At 55.0% G+C, this 23638-nt stretch overlaps 1 protein-coding gene across 1 annotated transcript in view; it reads left to right on the top strand.

Moving 5' to 3' along the window:
• DSCAML1 (DS cell adhesion molecule like 1) overlaps positions 1–23638 on the top strand; it is a 344836-nt gene that overhangs the window by 252454 nt on the left and 68744 nt on the right. Inside the window, exons 3-9 of the mRNA XM_068988151.1 lie at positions 1107–1385; positions 5069–5344; positions 6560–6856; positions 8494–8766; positions 17802–18080; positions 18484–18603; positions 19482–19658. Coding sequence (XP_068844252.1) covers positions 1107–1385; positions 5069–5344; positions 6560–6856; positions 8494–8766; positions 17802–18080; positions 18484–18603; positions 19482–19658 — 1701 coding nt within the window. The remainder of the gene's footprint in view (positions 1–1106; positions 1386–5068; positions 5345–6559; positions 6857–8493; positions 8767–17801; positions 18081–18483; positions 18604–19481; positions 19659–23638) is intronic.

Genomic DNA, 23638 nt, shown 5'->3' with positions numbered 1-23638 from the left:
CCATGTGTGTGTATTGTGCTTTTTTTTTTTTAATCTTTTAAAAAGAAAAATTTGCTTGAAAATAAAATGAAAGAAAAAGAAAACCCTATGGGAGTCCAGTGAGGGTGGCCTGGGGGAGATGTCCAGAAAGGGTGAGATTGAAGCTCTTTCTGAAAGATCAGCAGGAGTTGGCCAAGCAGAGCGGGCTGGTAGGGCACTCAGGTGGCAGGCAGTGTGCTGACAACATGCCTGGTGTGGGGAAGTGGTGACATCAGAAGGTTGGGGCAGGCCAGGCCAGGGGACCTGGTTGGGGTGAGATCACAGATCACAGAGGCCTAACTCAGGATAGGAAGTGGGGATTGTAATATGTAGGTAAAGGGAGCCTGTGGGGTGTACATCAGGGGAAGGTCCCCAGTGGGCAGAACACCCAGGCAGGCCTTTCAGGGTGAGAACTAGACTGAGGCAGCAGCCAGAATGTTGCTCAGATGGCAGGGATGCGGCACACAGATTCCCACCAATGAGGGCCTGGTGTCCTGGAGTGTGGGGCCACAGGCCCACAGTCACTGCTTGCTTGTGGTTTGGGAACGCAAAAGAGAGGAGCGTTGCTGGATGGCAGGTGTATTTTACAGGAGGCTTAACTTCTGAATCTTTCTGGGCTTGGAGAGAAAAACACTACCTCCTCTGAGCCCACCCAGATTGCAGGTGGGAGCAGACAGGACAGAACTGAGGTGCCCATCCTTGACAGACCCAGACCAAAATGGACCAGAATTATAGTCCCAAGAGGTCGTGATCTTCATGCCACGGGGACTGTGTATATGAACGTCTCTCCCTCCCTCTTGTGGTTTTGCTTTCTCCCTCTGTTTGTCATTCTAACCTAGTCTGCCCACCACATCCTCACCTCCCTCAGCCCCCACTCCCAGCCATGCTTCCCAGGGCCTCCATCTGGCTGAGCAGGAGAGTCTGGGCCAGAGTCTGGAGCACCAGGGGATCCAGTGAGCCATCCCACTGGGCATCACTCACTCCGGGCACCAGTGGCCAGCAAGTTCTGGGTGCCTGCCTTCCCACCCCGACCCCCACCCCACCCTTCCCAGGACTGCCCAGGACCACTCATGCTCTCTGCCTTCCAGATCCAGCCGAGTCAATCCCCACCATCCTGGACGGCTTCCACTCCCAGGAAGTGTGGGCCGGCCACACCATGGAGCTGCCCTGCACCGCCTCTGGTTACCCTATCCCTGCCATCCGCTGGCTCAAGGATGGCCGACCCCTCCCAGCCGACAGCCGCTGGACCAAGCGCATCACGGGGCTGACCATCAGTGACCTGCGGACCGAGGACAGCGGCACCTACATTTGTGAGGTCACCAACACCTTCGGATCGGCAGAGGTCACAGGCACCCTCACAGTCATTGGTGAGTCAGGGAGCCCCTCTTCCAGCCCCAGTATGCTTTGAGAGCTCTGCCTCTGGTGGGGAGGGACATGAGGGCAGCCCAATGCTTCTGGCTGGCCACTGAGATGATCCCCTCGTTGGGAAGGCAGGTTGGTGCCCTGAGAAAAGCACTGGGTTTGAAATCAGAAGACCTGCCTTTTAGTTCTGATGTCATCAGATAGTAACTGACCTGGGGAAAATCATATAACCATGAGCATCACCTCTGTGCCCTTTTCTGTCGAAGAGGATAATAACACTGCCCCTCCTACATCCTAGAGGTCACGAGGGTCATAGGGAACAATGACGGTGCTGTGACAATCTCATGGGGCTTCTCGGCTTCTTGGGAGGAGGCAGTGTCTGTACTAAAGGGAACGACGCTGACGTGAATCTAGTAGAGGACATATGAACCCGTCAGAGGCGACATGCAGAGTATTTAGGGATAACTTCTAGGGAGACACTGTGGGTAAACACCCAGGGCAGCCTTTCCAGGACCTGCCGGTTGGGCATGAACTCTGGTCCTTCCTGTTCCTCCTCCCATTCCAAAGCCCCAAGGTCCAGGGAGCACAGGTGGAGAGCAGGAGGCCTTCACAGACCCCTGCTGCTGCTGAGCCCCTGGAAGGGCAGAGGGGCTGAGATTGGGGTGGGGGAGGGGGAAACCCCTGGAGGGGAAGTGACGAGACCCGGAGCATTCTTCCCCCACCCCGCCTCATCTCTCTCTAGGGTTCCCTGCTCTTGGGGCTTCAGGGAAGGTGTTGGCAGCAGAGGGGCTGAGACTTGGAGACCCTGTGGGATCTCAGTCCTGTGGGGCAGCAAGAGCCTGAGTCCATGAACTCTGAACCTAATGACATCATGGGGGATTCAACCTAAGCAGTGGAAAGAGGCTGTCCAGAGGTGGTCCCGTCCCCATCCCCCACCTCTGCCATTGAGATTGACCAAAGAGACTCTCTGCCCAGCTCACCCCCTGTCTCATAAGCACAGAGCTGCAGGTCTGCAGACCCTCAGCTGGACCAGGGGACCACACAGAGCCCACCTCCTCTGGGCTTACCTTCTGGGCCTGACATTCTGTCACCCTCAGCCCAGATATGGGCCCAGTCTCCTCCCCATAACCACAGGAATCTTGGCAGTTGGGGCATGTTTATCTGCAGTACAGGGAGGAGACCCTCCCCATGTGAATTCACTGTGAAGCTGGAAGAGCATTAAGAGCCCCCAAGAAATGCTCTGGGAGCAACAGTTTGTGATACAAACACTTAGGTTAAAATGCTGGCAGCTCAGGGGCGGGGGAAGGTCCTCTCGTACAAACAAGATGTGGACCACAGAGTAGGCAGGTAGGAGGACCGGGATCCATACCCTCTTCTAAGCTCCATCCAAAACTGTTTGGCCTGCAATGCAGGGGACCTGGGTTTGATCCCCGGGTTGGGAAGATCCCCTGGAGGAGGGCATGGCAACCCACTCCAGTATTCTTGCCTGGAGAATCCCCGTGGACAGAAGAGTCTGGTGGGCTACAGTCCATGGGGTCGCAGAGTCGGACATAACTGAGCGACAGAACTGAACTGAACTGAACTGAAGGCTCCTGCAGGTCTCTGGCTCCTGAAATCCCCAAGCACACAGTATTACCTTCACCCCCTTCAACCTCTTCTGCTACACTCAAACACATACTCACACTCACACACTCACACTATCTTAGGGAACAGGTCAGGAGGGCTGTGTACCCCCATCCTTGAAAATTAGGACACCTCACTCTGAGTTAATTTGATGTTCCAAGCTCCAGCTTCAGTACAGACAGGCAAGCAAGTACTTACACACACACATCCAGGCAGATGTGTTTGAAGCTCACATGCCCACTTCCCTGCACACACATGCAGACATACATGGTGTCTGTGTGCACCCACAGGTACACACACTCATCCTAGAGCACATGGACACACAATAAGTAACTGCCTAGAGCTGTGTGCACACGCTCTGCCCCTGTGGGCATGGATAATCCTGACGTTCTGAGATGCAGAGCTCCCCACTCTCCCCCTCACTGGGCTGGGCTGGATAACCAGGTTCAAGAGGAAGCGACATGGCTTTTCTCTGTCTTCCTTCCCCTCTGATAGCCCCTCTTTGCCAGGTTCATGGAGAGGAAAGCAGTGTTTTCATATCCCCCTCATTCTGCCACCCAACCTCCCACCCATCCTCCGTGAGGCCCTGTGCAGAAGCAATGAGGAGAGAGCTGCTGGCTGGCAGGTCCTGGGAGCCCTGGCTGGTACCTGGGGCGAGTGGAATGCCACCTGCATCATGGCGCACTGATGTTCCCTGGGTAGCAGGCAGAGGGTCTGGGAGTGAACAGGCTAAGCAGAGTGTGAGCAGACTCCTGCATGCTTTGACTGTGCCCACCCAGGCAGGCCTGCCGTACTCCCCTCTCCTGCAGGCTCCATTATTGGGGGTCTAGACAGGGAGGCCCGGCGTGCTGCAATTCATGGGGTTGCAAAGAGTCGGACACGACTGAGCGACAGAACTGAACTGAACTGAAGGCTCCTGCAGGTCTCTGGCTCCTGAAATCCCCAAGCCCATGGAGATCAAGAGAGAGAGGCCAGCTTCGGGCTGGTAACCAGCCAGCCAGTCAATCAATAAACATGACTCAGACAGCAGTCGTGATACAAAGATGAGAGTCGCTGCCCTGCTTTCAAGTGGCTCACAGTCCAGAGGGAGAAAGAAAAACAAAGTGGCGATTGGAAGACGTGAGCTTGGTGTTCCGTTAGTTACACACAGGGAGCCTCAGAAGAGGAATCCTTAACCTAGTCTGGGAGGGGAATAGTATCCAGGAAGGCTTCTTGGAAGGGGTGACACCTGAGTTTGGTGTGAAGGATGAGTAAGAAATAGGCAAAGGGGGCCAAGAGTGCCCTGGGTGTGCGGGAACCACAGGCAGGATGCTGTTCTAGAGACTGCATAGCTGAGAAGGGGGCCAGGTCTCAAGGGCCTCCATGGCCTTGGATGCCAAGCTGAGAGTTTTTGGGTGCCATGGAAGTTATGAGCAGGGCAGTGGCTGGCTGCAGTGAAGAGGACCGATGGAAGGTCATGAGGAAAAAGGAGGAATGGAGAAGAAGTACCGCATGGGTCCAGGCCTGGAGCTCTGGGCCTGCAGCTGGACAGGGGCAGTGGAGGTGAAGAGTAGGGAGTTGACTGATGCGTATAGAAGAAGTCAGACCAGCAGAAGGTAGCGGCTGGTTATCTGGATAAGCACGGGAGACAGGCGGCGGGCCGTGGGTGTCTCCCTGGTTTCTAGGGTGGGTGACAGAACGATGAGCCAGCCAAGCTCCCATCCTCCTCATGAGCCAAAGGGCGCTTTCCAACCCCACCCAGGCAAGAACCCCACATCAGGACAACACAAGCCATCAGAACACAGGTGCCAAGACATCCTCTGGCCTGACCCTGCCATTTCACAGATGGGTAAACTGAGCCCTAGAGAGAGGAATTCACTCAGCCTGGTTCCCACCCATGCGCCACCCCCCCACCCCGCCCCGACACACACGCAAGACATCTTGGAGACAAAGCCAGGGTCTCCTGACTCCCAGGGCCTTTTATGATCGCCGCCCACCCACAACCACACTCCACTCACACTGAGTCCTTTTGCTTTTCTTTTCCTCCCCATTTTCCCTCGCCTTTCCCCTGCCTGGTCCGGCCCAGACCCCCTTCACGTGACCCTGACACCAAAGAACCTGAAGACTGGCATCGGCAGCACGGTCATCCTCTCCTGTGCCCTCCTGGGCTCCCCGGAGTTCACCATCCGTTGGTACCGCAACACCGAGCTGGTGCTGCCCAGCGAGGCCATTTCCATCCGTGGGCTCAGCAACGAAACGCTGCTCATCACCTCGGCCCAGAAGAGCCACTCAGGGGCCTACCAGTGCTTCGCCACGCGCAAGACCCAGACTGCCCAGGACTTCGCCATCATTGTGCTGGAAGGTGAGTGGGGGGCGGGGGGCAGCTGGGTGGGTTCCGGATTCCCACAGCCAGGCCAGGAGGTACCCCGCCCTCCCAACAGGAAGCATTCATCCAGCGCTCACTACACACCAAGGAGATGCTCTCCCTTGTTTCATCCTCCCACGGGCCCTGCTTGGAGGTATTTTTTTAAAAAATAATATCTATTTTGCAATTGAGGAAACTGAGGCTTTGGTCACTTGCCCAAGGTCACACAGTTCTGCCAAGGAACTGGGTTTGAACTCAAGTCTCTTCAACAACTCCATTGCCTCTACAAAATTACTAGAATTGCTCTATTAGAGGGTTTCCCAGGTGATGCTACTGGTAAAGAATCCACCTGACAAGGCAGGAGACACTGGTTCTATCCCTGGGTTGGGAAGACCCCCTGGAGAAGGAAATGGCAACCCACTCCAGGGTTCTTGCCTGGAGAATCCCATGAACAGAGTAGCCTGGCAGGCTATAATCCATGGGGTCTCAAAGAGTCGGATACGACTTAGCAACTAAACCACCACCAATCCTTTATAGCATTCCTGCGTGGAAGGATGGCCAGTGTTAATGATTACATACCCATGATCCATGGAGGAAGTGGGGGCCTGGGGACCCAATCTTCCGTTAACTAAGATTTAAGCCCCATCACAGACACCTCCCCCAACCATGGCAGCCTCTGGGCAGCTTGCATCTTAAGCCTCAAACTTTCAGCTTTTTGATGCCACCCCTCCCACTGAAATGAGCTGGAATTAGATTCTTCAGGTCCAGTGCCTTCAAGTCCTGGTTCCACACATAGTTAACCTCTGAGCCTCTATGTCTTTATTAATAAAGTTAGAAGAAAGAGGTGGAAAAGGAAAAGTTGAGAGAATCTAACATTTATTAAGCACTTACAAAGTGCTGTGTAAGCATCTTTAATGCATTAATTCATTTATTCCTCACATCCATATAAGGATATAATCATTGCCCCCATGATCTCCATCGTCCATGGAGGGAAGCTGGCAAGACTCAGAGATGTTAAATAACTTGCCCAAAGACACAGAGCTAACAAAGTGACTGAGACTGGATTCAAATCCAAGGGTCTTCATTCATATGCAATAGTAATAGGGCACCCAGCAGGGTTTTATGGATAGCACATGATGAGGTGGGGTGGCCTGGTGGGGACAGTCTCTCCATGACTCAGTGACCCTGAAGGGGGCTCCTCACTCCCTGCAGATGGCACGCCCCGCATCGTCTCATCCTTCAGCGAGAAGGTGGTCAACCCCGGGGAGCAGTTCTCACTGATGTGTGCGGCCAAGGGCGCCCCGCCCCCCACCATCACCTGGGCCCTGGACGATGAGCCCATTGTGCGGGATGGCAGCCACCGCACCAACCAGTACACCATGTCTGATGGCACCACCGTCAGCCACATGAATGTCACGGGGCCCCAGATCCGTGACGGGGGCGTGTACCGGTGCACGGCACGGAACTCGGTGGGCAGTGCTGAATATCAGGCGCGAATAAACGTAAGAGGTGCCTGTCTACATTTAAATATCAGAATAGGCTTTTAAGTTCCTTTGCCATCTCTGTGGTTACCATTATTCTTGTGGTGATTAGTACTTATTATTAATCGTCATTTTGATTTTAGTAGAGGTCTCTCTCCTGTCCTCCTCTCCCTGCCCCCCGCAAATGCCATCATCCATTTTCGTGTGTGTGTGTGTCTGGTACCGTTCACCCTCTTTGCATTCCCATTCTCCTCCTCCCTTCACCCCTCCCACAATCCTGCCCCCTACCCCGTCCCTCCCCGTCAGTCTCTCTGGCTCCAGGTACATTGAGCACTCCACTGGCATCTGCGTCCCACCCAGGCCTTGCAAGGACAGGCACAGGGCAGGGGGCGGTGGTCCAGCGTGCCCTTTGGTAGAGATGTCCACCAAAGCTTTATCCCCATGTACCCCCACGGAGCCACCCCTGAGATGCTCCAGGAGCTGTGAGCAGCCAGGAGCCAGGGAACCATCTTCTCTCAATCCACCATCTCTTGGCTACCCTCTAAGACCCCAGCCATGAAGACTAGGGGGTTCAGGCTGGGTGAGGGTGCCCCAAGGCAGGCACCTCCATGAGTGGAGGAAGGAGGCCTCACGGTGGCCTTCCCCGTGCCTCAGGTCTCCAACTTGCTGTGGTGAGAACAGAGGCTCTTCTGAAGCGCTCTGTAGCCACGTGGGGTCAGACTAGTCCTCATCTGACCCTACCAGTGAGCCCTGACCCAAGAGCAGAAGAGGCGCAGGGGAGTGGGAGGGCCCTGGTCCAGGGGCACTGGTGGCTGCCATGGAAACAGGGAAGGGGAGAGGCGAGGTCATGCAGAATTCATCTGTGCCAGGTCTCTGATCCTGACATGAGAAACGTGGTCTCCCTTTGACCACCCTCCTGCCCTCTGAATTGGAAGGGGACAGGCTGCCCAGTCATGGGAGATGCCTTGGTCCAGCCCCTCATCTGCTGGGTGAGGGGGCAGCTGGAAGCCCAGAGTTTCATTTACCTGCTCCAGCACTAACCCTGCGTGGTAGCCTCTGAGCCCCCTTTGCAATTCCCATGAAGCCATCTGCCCACTGACCCAGCCTATGACCCTCCCCACTTCTGCCAGTGTGATCAGAGCCCCTCTTTGGAGCCCCTTCCCAGGGGCGCACAGAACATATTTATTGTTGAAAGAAGAGCATCCAAGGAAGACCTTCGTATTGTCCTTTAAGTAGTTAATATACGTGAGGTCTAAGACCATTGTGAGCAAATCGAATGAAGATAACAGCATCTCATCTTAATCTCCTCCTAAATGAGGACTCACCCTCCGAGATCCCCATCACTTCTTGGTGAGGCTTCGGGTTGCTCATCTAGCCCATCCCAGTAGGGGAATGGATTCTCGCCCCAGGGCATGAATGAACAGTCTCTGAAACTGTTTGAAGCTAGTAACAGTGAATCCTGGAGAGACCCCAGGTGCCCCCAGTTCCAGCCTCTGCCTCGTAAAAAAAAAAAAAAAGGCCTCCCTCTCCCCCTGCCGAATTTCCATCCCCTAAGAGTTTCCAAGGCCAAACAACTGAGAAGAGCACCCCAGGGCGACGCCTGGCTGTCCCTGGCTAACCGCACCATCACCCGTCCTCTCCTCCTCCCTCCCGACTCCTGCCCAGGCCCCCCCAGCATCCGGGCGATGAGGAACATCACGGCCGTGGCTGGGCGGGACACCCTTGTCAACTGCAGGGTCATCGGCTACCCCTACTACTCCATCAAGTGGTATAAAGACGCCCTCCTGCTGCCCGACAACCACCGGCAGGTGGTGTTCGAGAACGGGACCCTCAAGCTGACAGATGTGCAGAAGGGCATGGACGAGGGGGAGTACCTGTGCAGCGTCCTCATCCAGCCGCAGCTCTCCATCAGCCAGAGCGTCCATGTGGCTGTCAAAGGTAGGCTTTCCCCCGCTGCCACCCGGAACCGGAGCACCCCCCTGGTCACCCAGGACTGCAGGCTCCTCTCCGCAGCTGCTCAGCTGGCAGCAGTCCTGAGTGGATTCCAAGAAAGAGCAGGCTCTGGCCTGGAGTTTGGAAAATGTGGGGCAGGGAGATTGCACGGGGGCAGGGGCACAAGAAAGCCATGGGTACCTCTACATCCAGTTCTGGCTGTGGGCTGCAGGTCAAGGCCACGCTGGCCCCAGAGGTGATCGGCTATATTTTCCCCCTGCGTCAGCATGGAGCCACCCAGAACTCAGCTGGGCCCATTAGAGACCAGCAGGCGTGCAAGGGGCAGGACTCAGAATGGAAGCAGCAGGAGGTAGGGTGGAAGGCGCAGGCGCTGGGTACCCTGACTCCCTTCCGGGGCTCAGACAGGCGAGGCTGCCTTTCCATAATTGACAAGGACCTTTCAGCTGCTAAGGGCTTCACTGGTGACTCATATGGTAGAGAATCTGCCCGCAGTGCAAGAGACACAAGTTCAATCTCTCGGTCAGGAAGATCCCCAGGAGAAGGAAATGGCAACCCACTCCAGTATTCTTGCCTGGGAAATCCCGTGGACAGAGGAGCCTGGGGGGCTACAAGTCCATGAGGTCACTAGGAGTCAGACACAACTGAGCGACTAACACTTTCAGCTGCTAATGCTGCTGGAGGCCTGGAACCTAAAACCCTCATCCCTCCCAGGCCCTCCACGCTCACCTGGGCGAGGTCTGTGTTCTGCTCAGACACCTGACACTGTGCCTGGTACATGGTAGCCATTCAGTAAATGTTTGTGGATTGAAGCAATGAAGGCATATAAGCAAGCAAATAAATGAATGCCTGACTGAGACAGACATCCCCTGGGGTCAGGGGCTGTGTGGCACTGCGAAGCTCCCCCTCAAACACATTCTTTGAAACTGACAGGCCTGGAGATTGTCTGGATGGTGGGTGAGAGCTGGGTGGCCTGGTTTCCCAGGGGGCAAGGTGGAAAGGTGGGGCCTGCCTCCTGGCTGAGGAGAGGTCCCTGAAAGCCAGGCAGCTGGGGTGCAGGGTCATTGGGCCAGTGGTGGCCGTGATGGATAAGGGCTTCTGTCCCTTTCTGAAGAGCCGGGGCAGGCTCCAGCATATCCCCAAATGCGAAACATGAACCCAGAGAGGAAGCCAGCCTGGGCCCTTGAGCCCACAGGAAGGAGAAAGCTGGGGGCTCCGGGCTTGAAAAGGGCTCTAACACGGGGGGAGGGACCAGGGGGCCCAGATTCCTGAAGCAAGATGGAGTGGAGGTCTTGTGGACAGGAAGAGGGGGTCTTGGGGGCGTCTGGGCCTTGTGGACAGGAAGAGGGGGTCTCAGGGGCATCTGGGCCTTGTGGATAGGAAGAGGGGGTCTCGGGGGCGTCTGGGCCTTGTGGACAAGAAGAGAGGAGTCTGGGGGAAGGACTGGTTTGGGGAGACAGGTGCTGCCTCTGGTTTAGACCCCTCCAAGCGTGCGGTGAAGATGGGCCATCCAGGGGGCAATGTCAGAACCGCTGGGGAGATGGAAGGTGCAGCCAAGGGCGCAGTCAGGGCTTCGCTCCTCCGCTGCCTGTCACCCGGGCTCTCTTGTCGGCCCACCGGGGCCGCGTCACATGCCCCCTCGTGCACACACCACCTGTCGCAGTGCCAGACAGTGTGTGCTGCTCGAGCCAAAACTCAGACTTTAGTCTGGGTTGCGGTGAATTTCCGGGAAGCCTGGCTCTGAGCCTGCGAACTGGGGGAGGGGCCGTCCTGGTGGCCCTTTCAGGCTTGGAGGTGAGAGACCTCAACAGCATCTGCCTCCTGCCTCCTCACTGCTGCACCCCAGGCAGGCAGAGGGCCATTCTGGCCCCTCTTTCAGCCTGAAACCTCTGCCCAGCCCAGCGTCCTCATGCCAGCAGGAACCTCCCAACCCCCGTGCCCATCCCCAGCCTGGCTCCCGGCATCACGGGACAACCTGCCTGTATCCATTTCTGTTACACGCAGTGGACTGAGAGTTCACAGTGTAAACATCACATATTAAAACATCTAACCTTTGCTCTATTCCCTTCGCCCAGCCGCACCAGTGAGCATTCGGCCGGATTTGTTGACTTAAAAAAAAATAATAACAGGGCTCCAGTGAGCCTCGTAGTACACAGAACATCCTGAAAGCTGCTTCTGCTCATCAATTATTCAACCCCATTCAGGGAGCGATCAGCCCTGATGAATTGAATCTGATGCATTCCATCTCAGCGACTCGCTGGGCCTGTTGTGATTGTGCTGAGCGACAGTGTCTCCGGGCCCAGGGCGAGGGAAGGGGTGTGTGTGTGTGTGTGTAATCCCAGAGCGCAGAGCCACTGCACTGGGCACGTGTGGCTCCCAGCACGCAGCGCGAGCTTGGCGTTCACAAGCAGAGATGTGATGTGGGTGTATAGTGCACAGGTGCGTGTGCACACGCGGCCCCTTCCCTGCCCGCAGGGTCTGCAAATCCAGCCACAGAAGGGGTACAGTCCTCCCTTTTCTCTCCAGACCAGTGCAGGGGCTCTGTGACCCTGTGCCCCTGCCCATCCGAAAGCTTAAATCCATCCTCCCCCTCCTTCCCAAACTCCCTCTCCCCACCTCATTAGAATGCGCTTTTGCAGAAGAATCCATCAGAGCTGATTATGAGCACGCTGCTTGATTAGCTGATGTGCTGTTCGAAGAGCTACTCGAGGAGGAGGAGGGCGGAGGAGGTGCCTCTGGGTGTGGAAAGGGGACCCAATTCTGGCGGGGGAGGAGACCCAAGGGCAGACCTCTAGGCCCCCTCCTGCCTGTCTGCCTGGGACATGCATCCCACCCAGAGGATCAGAGCAGAGATTTAGAGTGTAGGGATGGGTGCATAGGGGTGAGATGGGGCACTGGAAGCTTGGGATCAGATGGAAGTCCTACCCCCTCATCTCTCTGTAGGGCCAAGTACCTGCGGGCAGGGCAGGGCAGGGCAAAAACCCACACTACTCCGTGAGCTGGTAAAACCCCTGTTGACTCTATTCCTTCTGGGACTGCTTGTCTTCTGATGAATTTTCCAAACACTGAGATGAGACAAGCAGAACACACCAGACACACATGCATGCACACGCATGTGCAGAGAGCTGTGTGCATGGGTACACACGCATGGACACACTGTATGTTTGTATGCATGTGCCTGCAACAGACAGACACACGTCAGCCTGTCCACACTTCACACATACCACACGCAGTGGTATATACTCCAAAGGTCCCTCTGTCCACATCCTCCCGTGAAGTGACATTCCTGAGCCACGGACGGTAGCTGCAGGTGCTACCGTAGAGGAGATCCCCCAAGTGAGCCTGCTGTGACCAGCAAGGCAGAGAGGGTGAGGGTGCTTCCACGGCTGCCTGGACTCGGGTGCATGTGACCCTGACTGGCAGGGGAGAGCCAGGCTGTGAGAAAGGCGAGGTTTATCTCTGGGCATCCAGAAAGAGTCTTAGTAGGATGCTGAGAGGAAGGCATGGAGATTCAACCTAGATTTGGTGTCTTTAGGGCCCCCTGTAGCTGAAAAATAATGTAGCATAAAAGCATCTCTGGGCACGCAGACTGAATGTTTAATTAACTAAGAAAGCAGGGCTGTAACAGGAGCTCCTTGGCTTTGGCCCAGCAAAGGAACATCTCCATCCCCACATCTGAGCCTCCGGAGGCCCTTCAAAACAAGGGTATGAGTTGCTCTCTGCCCATTCTCAGTAAGGCCAGGACCCGGAGGCAGTGCCAGGTCCCTCTGGATAGCAGAGAACACACACATGCAGGCACACACTCTCCCAAGCACACTCCTCACCCACACACCTTCCCTCGCTGCTCAACCAGTCCCTGCTGTGTGCTTGGGGGCTCCTCTTTCCCCCCTTTCATCCTAGAGAATAGGGGTTTCTATGGTCGATCGTGGGGCGTAAGAGAGGGCTGTTTCCCTGGCCAAATGCGTGCCATTAGCACAGATGGAGATTTAGAAGGAACCCACTGGAATCCACAGGAAGTGGGCATGACGGGTTCCCAGGGGCAGGTTGCCCAACGCACTGGGGGAAGGACACCGAGGATGCTGCTGCCCACAGCCCTGTTCCTCAGCAGAGGAAGCCAGGGGCACCGGAGCAAGCCTCCTCCCCACTGGACAGACAGGGCTCACGCAACAGCAATGCTGAGGATGAAGCAGCGTCTATCTGTCCATTCGGAGAGGTTGACTGTGCCCCCACTCTCTTCCAGGCACTATTCTATGAACACCGCTGTGCTCAAGACAGGCAAAATTCCTGCCCTTGGGGAACTTACATTCTAGTAGGGGAAATGGTTAATGCGTGCAATAGGTAGAAGATGTTTCATGTCAAACAGGGGGTGGGGAGCAGAATGCCAAGGGGCGTGGAGAGTGGTTTGCAGTTTTAAATAGGGCGGTCAGAGGCCTTCTGGGGAAGAGGGGGGCTATGTTTAAAAAAAAACTGAAGTGACCATATTCCTAAAATATGAGACTTGTTACAACTGGAAGATCAGTGTCAGGCTTTAGTGCCTGTTGGGTCCAGCTGCCCCATTTTGCAGATGAAAAACTGAGGCTCGGGGGCAGAGCAGGGTGGTGGCTAGAGGGCAGCATGCCCACACTGCTCTTGGATAACAGAGTCTTTCCCCATCTCCATGCTGCACAAGCAGGGAAGCTCCAACTTTGCACGGTGCCCATTCTCTGCCAAATAGTGTAATAAATAAAAAAATTCAGTCTTGAAGAGAGCTCATGAGAGACACCATAAAGTGTTTATGGGCTGGGCTGGTGGTCAGCATGGCCTCCTCTGCACAGCGCCCCCACACAAGCAGCCGTAACAGCTTTATGGTGGCCGGGGACCCCAGGGACTGCCACGACTGCTCTGTCATCTGAGCCACGTGAGCCTCTGACTTCTTCGCCATCACAACAGCTTGCTCCAACCCTGTGTCCCACACAGCTGAGAGTTGCCCTCTCACCAAAGATGACTGTGGCCAGAGCAGGGCTTCCAGAGAGAAATCCCTTCATTACATGGCATTCATGCCCTCTACCTTCAGACTGTGTGCTGGGGAGATGCTGGGAGTCAGGGCAGGAGGGTCCCTGTGGCCTGCTGGTAACCCTGAAGAAATTCCTGGGCATCACTGCCATGGAGGTGATCTAATCCTCAACTTCTTTTTTCTCAGATGTGGGGATGGACACACACACACACACACACACACACACACAGACACACACACACACAGACACAAACACACCCCTACCTCAAGGAGCCCGTGTCCACCTCTGAGTGCGGGGGAGACACCACCACAGCCCCCTGTCCACACTGCAGGGCTCCTGCCCTGATTCTCAGAACCTCCCACTCACAGCCTCCTCTTGGTGTTTAGCGAGCCCATGACAGAGCCAGGGTCCCTAGGCTTTCTTCTCCTCCAGGCAGTCCTTGTGTGCCTGGATTTATGGGGTTGTAGGAATGCCATCCTGGAGCCGAGGAATTCTGTGAGCAGCTCTGGCCTCTACCACCCTGTCCAAGGAGCTTCTCAGGGGACATTTATCCCCCACAATACCATACCTGCCCATCTACTGCAGCAGGGGGCAGTGGCGAGGGGAGCAAGGAACCTTACTCTTTGGACCCCCCGGGGGTTGTCTGGTCACCTGCCTCCCGCAGCACAGCAGTGCAGGAGAGCTCTGGCCATCCCAGGTGACTGTCTTACTCCCAGGATGGATGTTGACTGCTCTCTCCTTCCATGGACGCTCATATTGCCATCAGTATGATTCTGGGAGACCAGAAGGGAACAACAGCCCGTGACTAGCCCCTGCCTCTCGGCTCAGCCTTCTCCTGCATTCTCACTCATATATTTTGTAGAGCACATGTGTCCTTTAACTCTGTCCAAATGCCACCTCCTCCATGCAGCTGCAGATGCAACCAGATGACACGCGCTCTGCTCTGAGTTCAGCATCTGTGTTTTCGGGTGGAGCTTGTTCAGTAACCACCAAGGGAGATGTCTTACCTTCCCAAGCAAATGCTAAGCTTCCGGAGATACTATCCACAATTCAAAGCATGTTCCTACTTTCCCCAGCCCACAAGGAGCATAATGCCTTCACAGTGCAGGCATTTCATAAATATTTGATGAATTAGTTAATTAATGTATTAACCTGCCTTAGTAACTTGTTCCATTATCTAACTCCCTTCTTACTGAGAGAGACGATCTTCCCCTTGCCTGAGCTAAATCTTCCTGCCTCAATGAAGTCTCCACTTGCTCTGTTCTCGATGGAAATGGAGTGCTTGGCCATCCATCCCTGAGGCACGGCCCTCTCCTCCTAGGTAGAGCCACCTGCCCCATGCTTTGCTTGCCCCACAGACTTCTTTCATAACTGTTCAAGTCTCCTCTCATCCATGGAGCCAGCTCTTATTCTAGGACAGCAAGTGCCTGACCCCCGGGGAAGAACTAAGGGAGAAGCTCCTGGCTCCCAAATTATGTCGCATAAATACAGCATCTTGAGACACACGGTAGAGCTCCCTCTTTTCTGGGCCAACCCCCATCCTGTGCTTTCCCCACCCCTTGCCCACCTCTAAGGTCCACACAAGAAATTATAGCCAGACATATATTTACTCATCTGACAAGCACTTATTGGGCTCTTTCAATTTGCCAGGTATAATAAATACTGCCCTGTAGGGGCTCCCAGACCTCCCAGGGAAGGTGGTACTGAGAACACTGACCTCACTGGCTTGTGATCAGGGCCATGATCAAGTGTGGACCAAATGCTGCAGGGCTGTGCAGGAGGAGAGCAGGCTTCACAGAGGAGGTGGTATGGAGCCAGGTCTGAAAGGATGAACAGGAGTTTCCCATGAGGCCTCCTCGACTCTAGCTTTGAGCCTTTGTGGGAAGGAAGGCTGGACCAGAACTGGTTCTGCTAAGCCAAAGGAGACACACTGGCTGGCAGATCTGGGTCTGTGCAACAATTCCATCAAAAAGTCCATGGTGGCCAGAGGACTCAATCTGATTTAAGTTCCCAGCGAAGGGAGGATGGAACCTCCCAGGAAGGTCAGCGGAACCCAACAAGGAATCTCTGGGAAACTTCAGCAATGAGCACTGGGCCATTTCTAGAGTCAGGGATCCAGAGACATCTCATTGGAGATATGCAAGATCCAAACCACTCAGAATATGGGGATAAGACCCCGACCCAGAGAGCTGCTGCAGCCAGAGGTTGGGATGCAGAGATCCAAACCATGACCAGAGTCCCAGAAAAGCTGGCTAGACTGAGGACCTGGACTGGGGCTCGTGGTGGAGCCCACGTGGTAGTCATTTCCACCCAGTGCCCAGCCGTGTTCACTAGGCCTGGGCTGAGATTTCAGAGCTGTGGGTGTTCATGGTGAGCTGATGGAGCCCTCATGGTCAGAGTGAAGGGTATGGTGGGAGGTGGCGTTGAGAAGGTCAGGTCAGTAAAGGCCCCTGCTTCATCCCATAGGCCTTGGGGATAATGTCTCTCCACAGTGTCACTTCCTCTAGACACAGAACTCTTGACCAGGAACTTTCCCAAAGGTCCAAAGGGCTGCCAAGGGTTTTGCCACACCTGGTCGCTTCTCAGGGGCTGCTCCCTACTGAACCCTGAAAATCCTTGGGGTGCAGGGAGAGCCTGGGACATGCGTATGATGTCACCCACCCCTTTCCCCTCTAGGCTGATCACCTCACCCTCACCTGCTGTGTCCACTCTGGGTGGGGAGGATAGGCTGGGTGGGGAGGATAGCAGGCTTCCAGCAGGGATGGGGCTGGTGCCTGGGAGGAGGCCGGAGGACTGTGGACGGCTTGGTAATTTAATTATTTGACTGCAGAAGGAGATCTCATCTACTGGGTGCTCATCCTTGTTAAGCTAATTGTCTGTCTCCTTCTCTCTCTTCTCCCCCCACTTGCCGGGGAAGTTGCTGTGGCCTAATTGAGTTATCATAAAGATAATGGCTGATGCTCTAGCCAGGGTTGAGAGAGGAGGATCCCTCTTACAGCGGCTCAGGCTCCAGACAGGCACCCACCCCCACCCAGGAGCTGAGATGTGGGCAGTAGGTGGAGGAGGGGGTGGGGAGGCTGAGTGGATGATGCTTAGCCAGGTGAGTCTACTCACAGATGACAGGGCTCCCCCTCTGCTCTTTCCTGCTACCCAAGGAGAGCTTGTGAATGAGACAAAAGAGTCTCTGATCTGGGCATGTTTGGGGCTTTCTCAACAAGGCAACAAGGTAGCATAAAGAAGAGGTTTTGGACTTGGAGAATAGAGAGATCAAGTTTTAAATCTCACAGTCCCCTCTTATAAGCTGGATGATGGAAGGCAAATGATTGCTCTGAACTCAGTTCTCTCATCTGTGAAATGGAGACAGCTCAGCTCACATCACATTCTTGGTGGGAGGATTCAACAAGAAGATGTGGATAAAGCAGCTGAAACAACCAGTGACGGGAGCTTCCATCCGCCTGTCCTAACACCCAATGGCAATAGAAAGGGATGGGCTGGGTGACAGGGCCTCCACAGGAGGAGGCGAGGATACAGCAGCCTGGCTGGGGGACAGCCCGAGCACCTGGGGCACCTCATCCTTATCCATGCCAGGCCCCCAGACAGCTGGAGATGCAGCTCTGGGATACCACGGTGAGCACAGGGGCAGCAAGGGATGTCAGGCAAGTCAGAGTAAAAGCTGAGCAGTGTGTCAGCAAGCAGACAGGAGTCAAGAAGCACATGAGTTGTCACCATTCAAGTTCCAGGGCAAAGCTGAAGGTGATGATGAATGCAGGCCAGCCCAGGCCCTGGAGAGAGAGCAGATTCCAGGCCCGGGTAGGCAAGCGGATGGAAGCCAGGGGATGATGTCAGGGCACCCGGGAGATTCTGCATTTATATATATATATATATAGGAGAACAGGCACCCGTGCCCAGGGGACTCTGACTGCAGCCCACAGGGTTGGGAGGAGCCAGAAGGCCAGGCAGGGGCGGGCGTGCTGCCAGCCGGGCTGGGGCACACGGGGGCCTGACTGCAGCACCCCCCTGCCTTCCCAGTGCCCCCTCTCATCCAGCCCTTCGAGTTCCCGCCTGCGTCCATCGGCCAGCTGCTCTACATCCCCTGTGTGGTGTCCTCGGGGGACATGCCCATCCGCATCACGTGGAGGAAAGACGGGCAGGTGATCATCTCGGGCTCGGGCGTGACCATCGAGAGCAAGGAGTTCATGAGCTCCCTGCAGATCTCCAGCGTCTCCCTCAAGCACAACGGCAACTATACGTGCATCGCCAGCAACGCAGCGGCCACCGTGAGCAGGGAGCGCCAGCTCATAGTGCGTGGTGAGTGGGACAGGCCAGCCCCATCAGGGGAGCAGGGCCCCAGCTCTGCTGTGGCTGGATACAGGCTCTCTAGTTTTCCAGTCTGAATCACAGGCTCAAAGAAAGTTAACTCCAGCAGGGACCTTAAGGATCAAGAGGTTCAAACCTCTTACTCTCCGGGAAACTGAGGATGAGGGGAGGACTCGGTTGGTCACTGGTGATGTCAGAACTGGCGCTCAGAATTCCCAGCGTCCAACCTGATATGACTGGCCAAAGCTCTCAACATCTTGTGTTTCAGAGGTGTCTGCTCCCCAACTTTGTAATGGTCCAGGAGGGTTGACGTTAGCTAGAAGGTGCCTAGAGCCCCAGGAAACCTATCAGGGACCAAGATGATCTGTTCCTCCCCCACCCCCCCTTTCTGTAGTGCCCCCTCGATTCGTGGTGCAGCCCAACAACCAGGATGGCATCTATGGCAAGGCTGGTGTGCTCAACTGCTCAGTGGATGGCTACCCCCCACCCAAGGTCATGTGGAAGCATGCCAAAGGTAAGCCCCTGGCCAGCCAGCCTCTCTGACACAGCCAGGCGGGGAGGGGAGGATGCTAACGCGACTGAAGCCTAGTCCCTACGCAGGACTCCTGGTCCTAGGTTCTGAGCTCTCGGGGACCCCAGGCTATACCTGAACGGGATGTCCTCCCCAGCCACCCCCAAAGGTCTATGGACGAGGAACAGCTGGGGTCAGGCTAGTTCTGAATTTCCTGTTGTCCCCATAGATGGACCTCTGCCGTCTTCTCTCCAGCTCTAGAACTCAATCCAATCCACTTTCCCTATCCCTCCCCAAGTCTCCCCAGCCCACCCTGGGATCCCAGAGCCTCATCTACCCCTGCTCCTCACCTGTCAAACCTATTCTGGGATCTCGGTCCTTCTCGGAACCCGACTTCATCCCAAGGATGCGTTTGGTATCTGACAAAGTCCCACACCAACCTCTTATCCTTACTGTGTCCATGGCTGACTCTGGGGGAAGGGGAGGAGAGACTTGAAGCCCTACCCACCCCCAGTCTTGGAGGGTGGCTGGTCTCTTTCCCAGGCCTGACTGCCTAAGACCAGGCAAGTACCACAAGAGGGATCAGTCTTCCCTTTGCCGTTTGCCAAGTGGCCCAAAGAAAACTCTTCCTCTCCAAGAAATTCAGCCCAAAGGAAGCTCAGTGCTAAGGCGGGCATTGAGCTGAGGCCCCCGAGCCCGTCTCATTCCTCAGATCTGGGGCAGGCTCAGACCTTTGTGAGCTCCCAGCCCCTTGGGGATGCTTCAAAACGGCCCTAAATCAGCAAAAGAAAGGTGTCGGGGCTGTTCCTTGAGGCACTGTGATCCCCCCAGCTCACTCCCTGACCCGGCCACCGGCCCTCCTCTCTTCTGCCTCCTTGCAGGGAGCGGGAACCCCCAGCAATACCACCCAGTGCCCCTCACCGGCCGCATCCAGATCCTGCCCAACAGCTCGCTGCTGATCCGCCACGTCCTGGAAGAGGACATCGGCTACTACCTCTGCCAGGCCAGCAACGGCGTGGGCACCGACATCAGCAAGTCCATGTTCCTCACCGTGAAGAGTGAGTTTTGCCCCCGTGAGCCCCTCCCAGCACTCCCTGATCACAGGCCCAGGGCCCATGCCTGCACTCACCCTGCCTCCCCACCTGGTCTCCATTGCTCCTTCTGGGAGAGGGAAGCAGGAAGGATTCCTAGGCAGAGGTGGGCTTAGGAACTCTGAGGAGGGATTCAAAATCACTCTTATCTGAGACAATGGCCTCACTGTGAATGGCCCCAGCTCACTCTGCTCTTTTCATGATAAACAGGTTAGGTTAAGTCACTAAGTCATGTCTGACTCTTTGTGACCCCATGGACTGTAGCCCACCAGGCTCCTCGGTCCATGGGATTTCCCAGGCAAAAACAGTGAAGTGGGCTGCCATGCCCTTCTCCAGGGGATCTTCCCAACCCAGGGATCAAATTCGGGTCTCCTGCATTGCCGGCAGACTCTACTCACTCAGCCACTAGGGAAGCATTTCCTATACCAAAGTATCATGTGGCAGCCTATTTATTTTGCTCTGTAGGTTGGCAATTCCATCTGAATAGTCATATCGAACAATCTTCTTTTTTTTCTGTTATTTAAATGCCTGCTTGTGTATAACCTATTAGTGGCTTAGAAAAGAAGAGAGCATATACACAGTATAGGAGAAAAGCCTGTGGGATCTGGGTTCTGATTCCAGGTCCACCTTTTGATCTTCCTGGCTTTGGGCAAGTGACTTAACATCTTTAAGCTCCTTTCCTCACCTGTGCTAGAGGTTCGTTCCCAGACCACTAGGCTCACAAAATCATTGGGCTTAACCCAGGAAATGAGCATGGAAAAGGGAAGACAATTCAGAAAGGGCCAAAGAGCAATACAACTCACCTTAGCTTGGTGCCATACCTCTGGCTTCTAAATCCCCAGACCTAGAGTCGGAATCAATCGCCTTGAAGTCTGGAATAGCCTTGAGTTCTGTTAAGTTACCCACAGACATTCCTACTGGGCAAACCTATCCCTTCATGCTGTTAGGGGTCTATACTTATGATTCATGGGGTCGCAAAGAGTCAGACACGACTGAGCGACTGAACTGAACTGACCTAAGAGTCATGTCAGGGCAGTGTCTGAAACAGACCACAGGCCACAGAGAAGAGCAGTTAAACCCTGAGTTTTAGCATCTGGCCAAGCCAGCTGTGAATCTGGGCATGATCACTGTGACCTCTCTGGGTTTTCTTGGGCTCTGTATCTCACGTTCCTGCTGTACAAAAATGAGAGTCACGAGAGCACCTTACCCGTTGTGTTTTGTATCAAAAGTAGGTCAGATGACGTGTGTAACGCAACCAGTATGGTACCTGGCACCCAGTAGGCCAACAGAGATTCAGCCACCAGTTTTGGTTTTAATGGGAGACCCTCCAAGGTACGGTGTAGGAAAGGCTGATGAAAGCAGTGCCCAGTGTGCGGTCTGCCCTGCATCTCCCTGGAGGCCCCGCCTTTAAGAGTCATAGTTTCTTTATCGCTTGCCAAACCCGTGTTCAGCTCAGCACCAGACGGGGAAGCCCGGGCCATCGATCGATGCTCAGGGAGCTCCGGGCGCCGGAATCCCCGCCCTGGGGAGCTGCTTCCCTCACACTATCAAAAAGCACTTTGTCCTTAATAAAACCAGACAATCAATCTACATCCCTCAGCCAGGGAGAGGAGAACACTGCTAATTCTGCCTGCGTGAGGCGAGAGGAATAGTAGGCACCTCGTGGAACTAGCCTGGCTGTTTGATCCTTATCTCCCCACTGTCAGCAGGAAAAAAAGAGCTCAAACTCTCAGCCTTTTCTTTTTTTTTTGGTTTTTGCTCTTTTCCTCTAAGTTAAAGGATTACACTGGGCAAGCGTGGCTGTATCTGTGGGCCCATGGTTCCTCTGTGTCAATGAGGCAGACGTGGGTGATCAGGAGGTGGGAGGTGTGTGGGGAGAAACAGTTCACATCAGGCTGTCCCTGATGTCCTGGGGGTCCTGGGCAAGTCACCTCCCCCCGCCCCCCAGACCTGCATTTTTCCGGGCCGTCCGTCCTCACTTCACAGCCCAGGCAGGAGCTACAAAAGCGTGTTTTGTAACAATCCAGGGCAGCCTCATGAGCACGTGCAGCAGCAGATCACACGCTCAGCCACCCACATTCACAGGAGTGTCCACCTCTGGCCCCTCTTCCAAGCGATGCCGGCAGCTCCGCACTCCTTGTCACTTGTGGGCAGAATCTGGCCCTTGATCCTCCCGCCCCCTCGCCTTGTCCTGTTTCAGCCGCTTTGTCACTTGGCTCCGCCTCCTTCCATAGTAAGGCGCTCGCACGGGGCTCTCCCTAGGTCTGCGTCCGCCCTGTCCCACAAACTCCTCTGGGTTTTCCCTACTCACTGCGCCTCCCTCATCTGCCGCCTGTGACACAGTCTCTCTGCCCTGCTCATCCAGCCCTCTGCCCTCTCCTCCTCCAACCTCCCCACAGGCTGCTGTCCAGCTGTGCCCCCATGCCCTCTGCACACCTGGGGTCCCCCAAACTGTCACCCACAGGTGCTGCCTCGGATGGCCCTTTCTTCACACCCTTTCTCCATCACAATGCCTCCTCTTTCCACTTCTGCTCTCCCCAGTGACCCGCCAGCCACTCTAAAGGCCCCTACACCACCCCAAAAGCCAGCAGGAGAGGGGGAAGCAGGGGCTGGGGCATTTGAGATCCAAGGGCAGTCAGTGTGGAGGCTGAGTGTGGCCAGGGCCTCTGCTGGGGATTGAAGGTCGGACTGCTTTTCAGTGGTGTCCTCAATCATTCACACAGTGCCCGGCTGCCAGAAGAGGCTCCTGTGACCATGGGGAACTGCCGGGGGTGGGAGGGGGACAGGAAAGGGGCCAAGAGCTCCCAACCTTCTTTGGGAACTTCCGCTGTGCCTTCTGCTGCTTTTCTGTGGGCACATTGCTCCAGGCAACCCACGCTCAGCTCCTCCCGGAGAACATCCTCCCCCCCCCACCCCCACCTCCACCTCCTCTGCCCTCTTCCTCCTTCATTGTCCCTCAACCTCTCCCACCTGCCCACAGGACACAGGTAGATGGGGGGAAACCCCACAGGATCTGAGTGCGTGGGTCACACAAGGGATTGCCAGGGCAAAGCACTTCCTGGTCATCCCTCAGTCCATCTCAGACAGCCCGCACCAACGCTCCCCCACTCACCTGCAGGCTAGCTACGGAAAAACCTGCCATTTGCTAAGTCAATGGCACGGCTTTCCTTGATGCCTCTAACACTCTCAGGAAAATGTTGCCCCTATACGGCTCCACATTGTCAGACCTCACACTCGTGTGACCTGTCAGAGGGCAAACTGAACTTCATCCCCACATTAGCCAAGTAGAAGTAAGAAAGTAATATAGCGAAGGGATATACATCATAAAAAGCATTCACGGGTCAAACTGGACATTTGTGGTTGGCCTCTGTTGGAAAGTGTCCTCACCATTGACCCTGATGGTTTCCGATGATAACAGAGGCTCTCTTGGCCCTCACTAAATAATCCATAAAACTCTGTGGATTAGAGCACAGACTTTAGAACCAGACAAACCGGGGTTCAAACTCCAACTCTGCCACTTGATGGTTGTGGGATCTTGGACAAGAAATGGTCTCTGTAAGCCCCAGATTCCTCCTCTGTAAGTTTGAAGCTATAATGCCATTTATTCATTGGTGAAATTCAAGTGAGACACGCACTTAGAACATTAACACAGTACCTGGCGCAAAACTCACATCCAATAATCATTAGCAATCATTAGTTTTAGGTGCTGAAGATCTAGAGCTGGATAAAATGGAGATGCTATCCTCAGGCAATTTAGAATCTTGAAGAGGACATAGACATATACCCAAAATAGCTATGGCATGAAGCGATAGGAAAGTGTGAAAGTGTTAGTCACTCAGTCATGTCTGACTCTTTGTGACCCCCTTGGACTGTAGTCCACCAGGTTCCTTTGTCCATGGAATTCTCCAGGCAAAGATTACTGTATTGGGTAGCCATTCCCTTCACCA

The sequence above is a fragment of the Capricornis sumatraensis genome, chromosome 16 (assembly GCF_032405125.1).
Source record: "Capricornis sumatraensis isolate serow.1 chromosome 16, serow.2, whole genome shotgun sequence".
NCBI classification, from domain to species: Eukaryota; Metazoa; Chordata; class Mammalia; order Artiodactyla; family Bovidae; genus Capricornis; species Capricornis sumatraensis.
The sequence above is the reverse complement of the archived record's forward strand: the minus strand, read 5'-3'. Positions and strand labels throughout refer to the sequence as shown.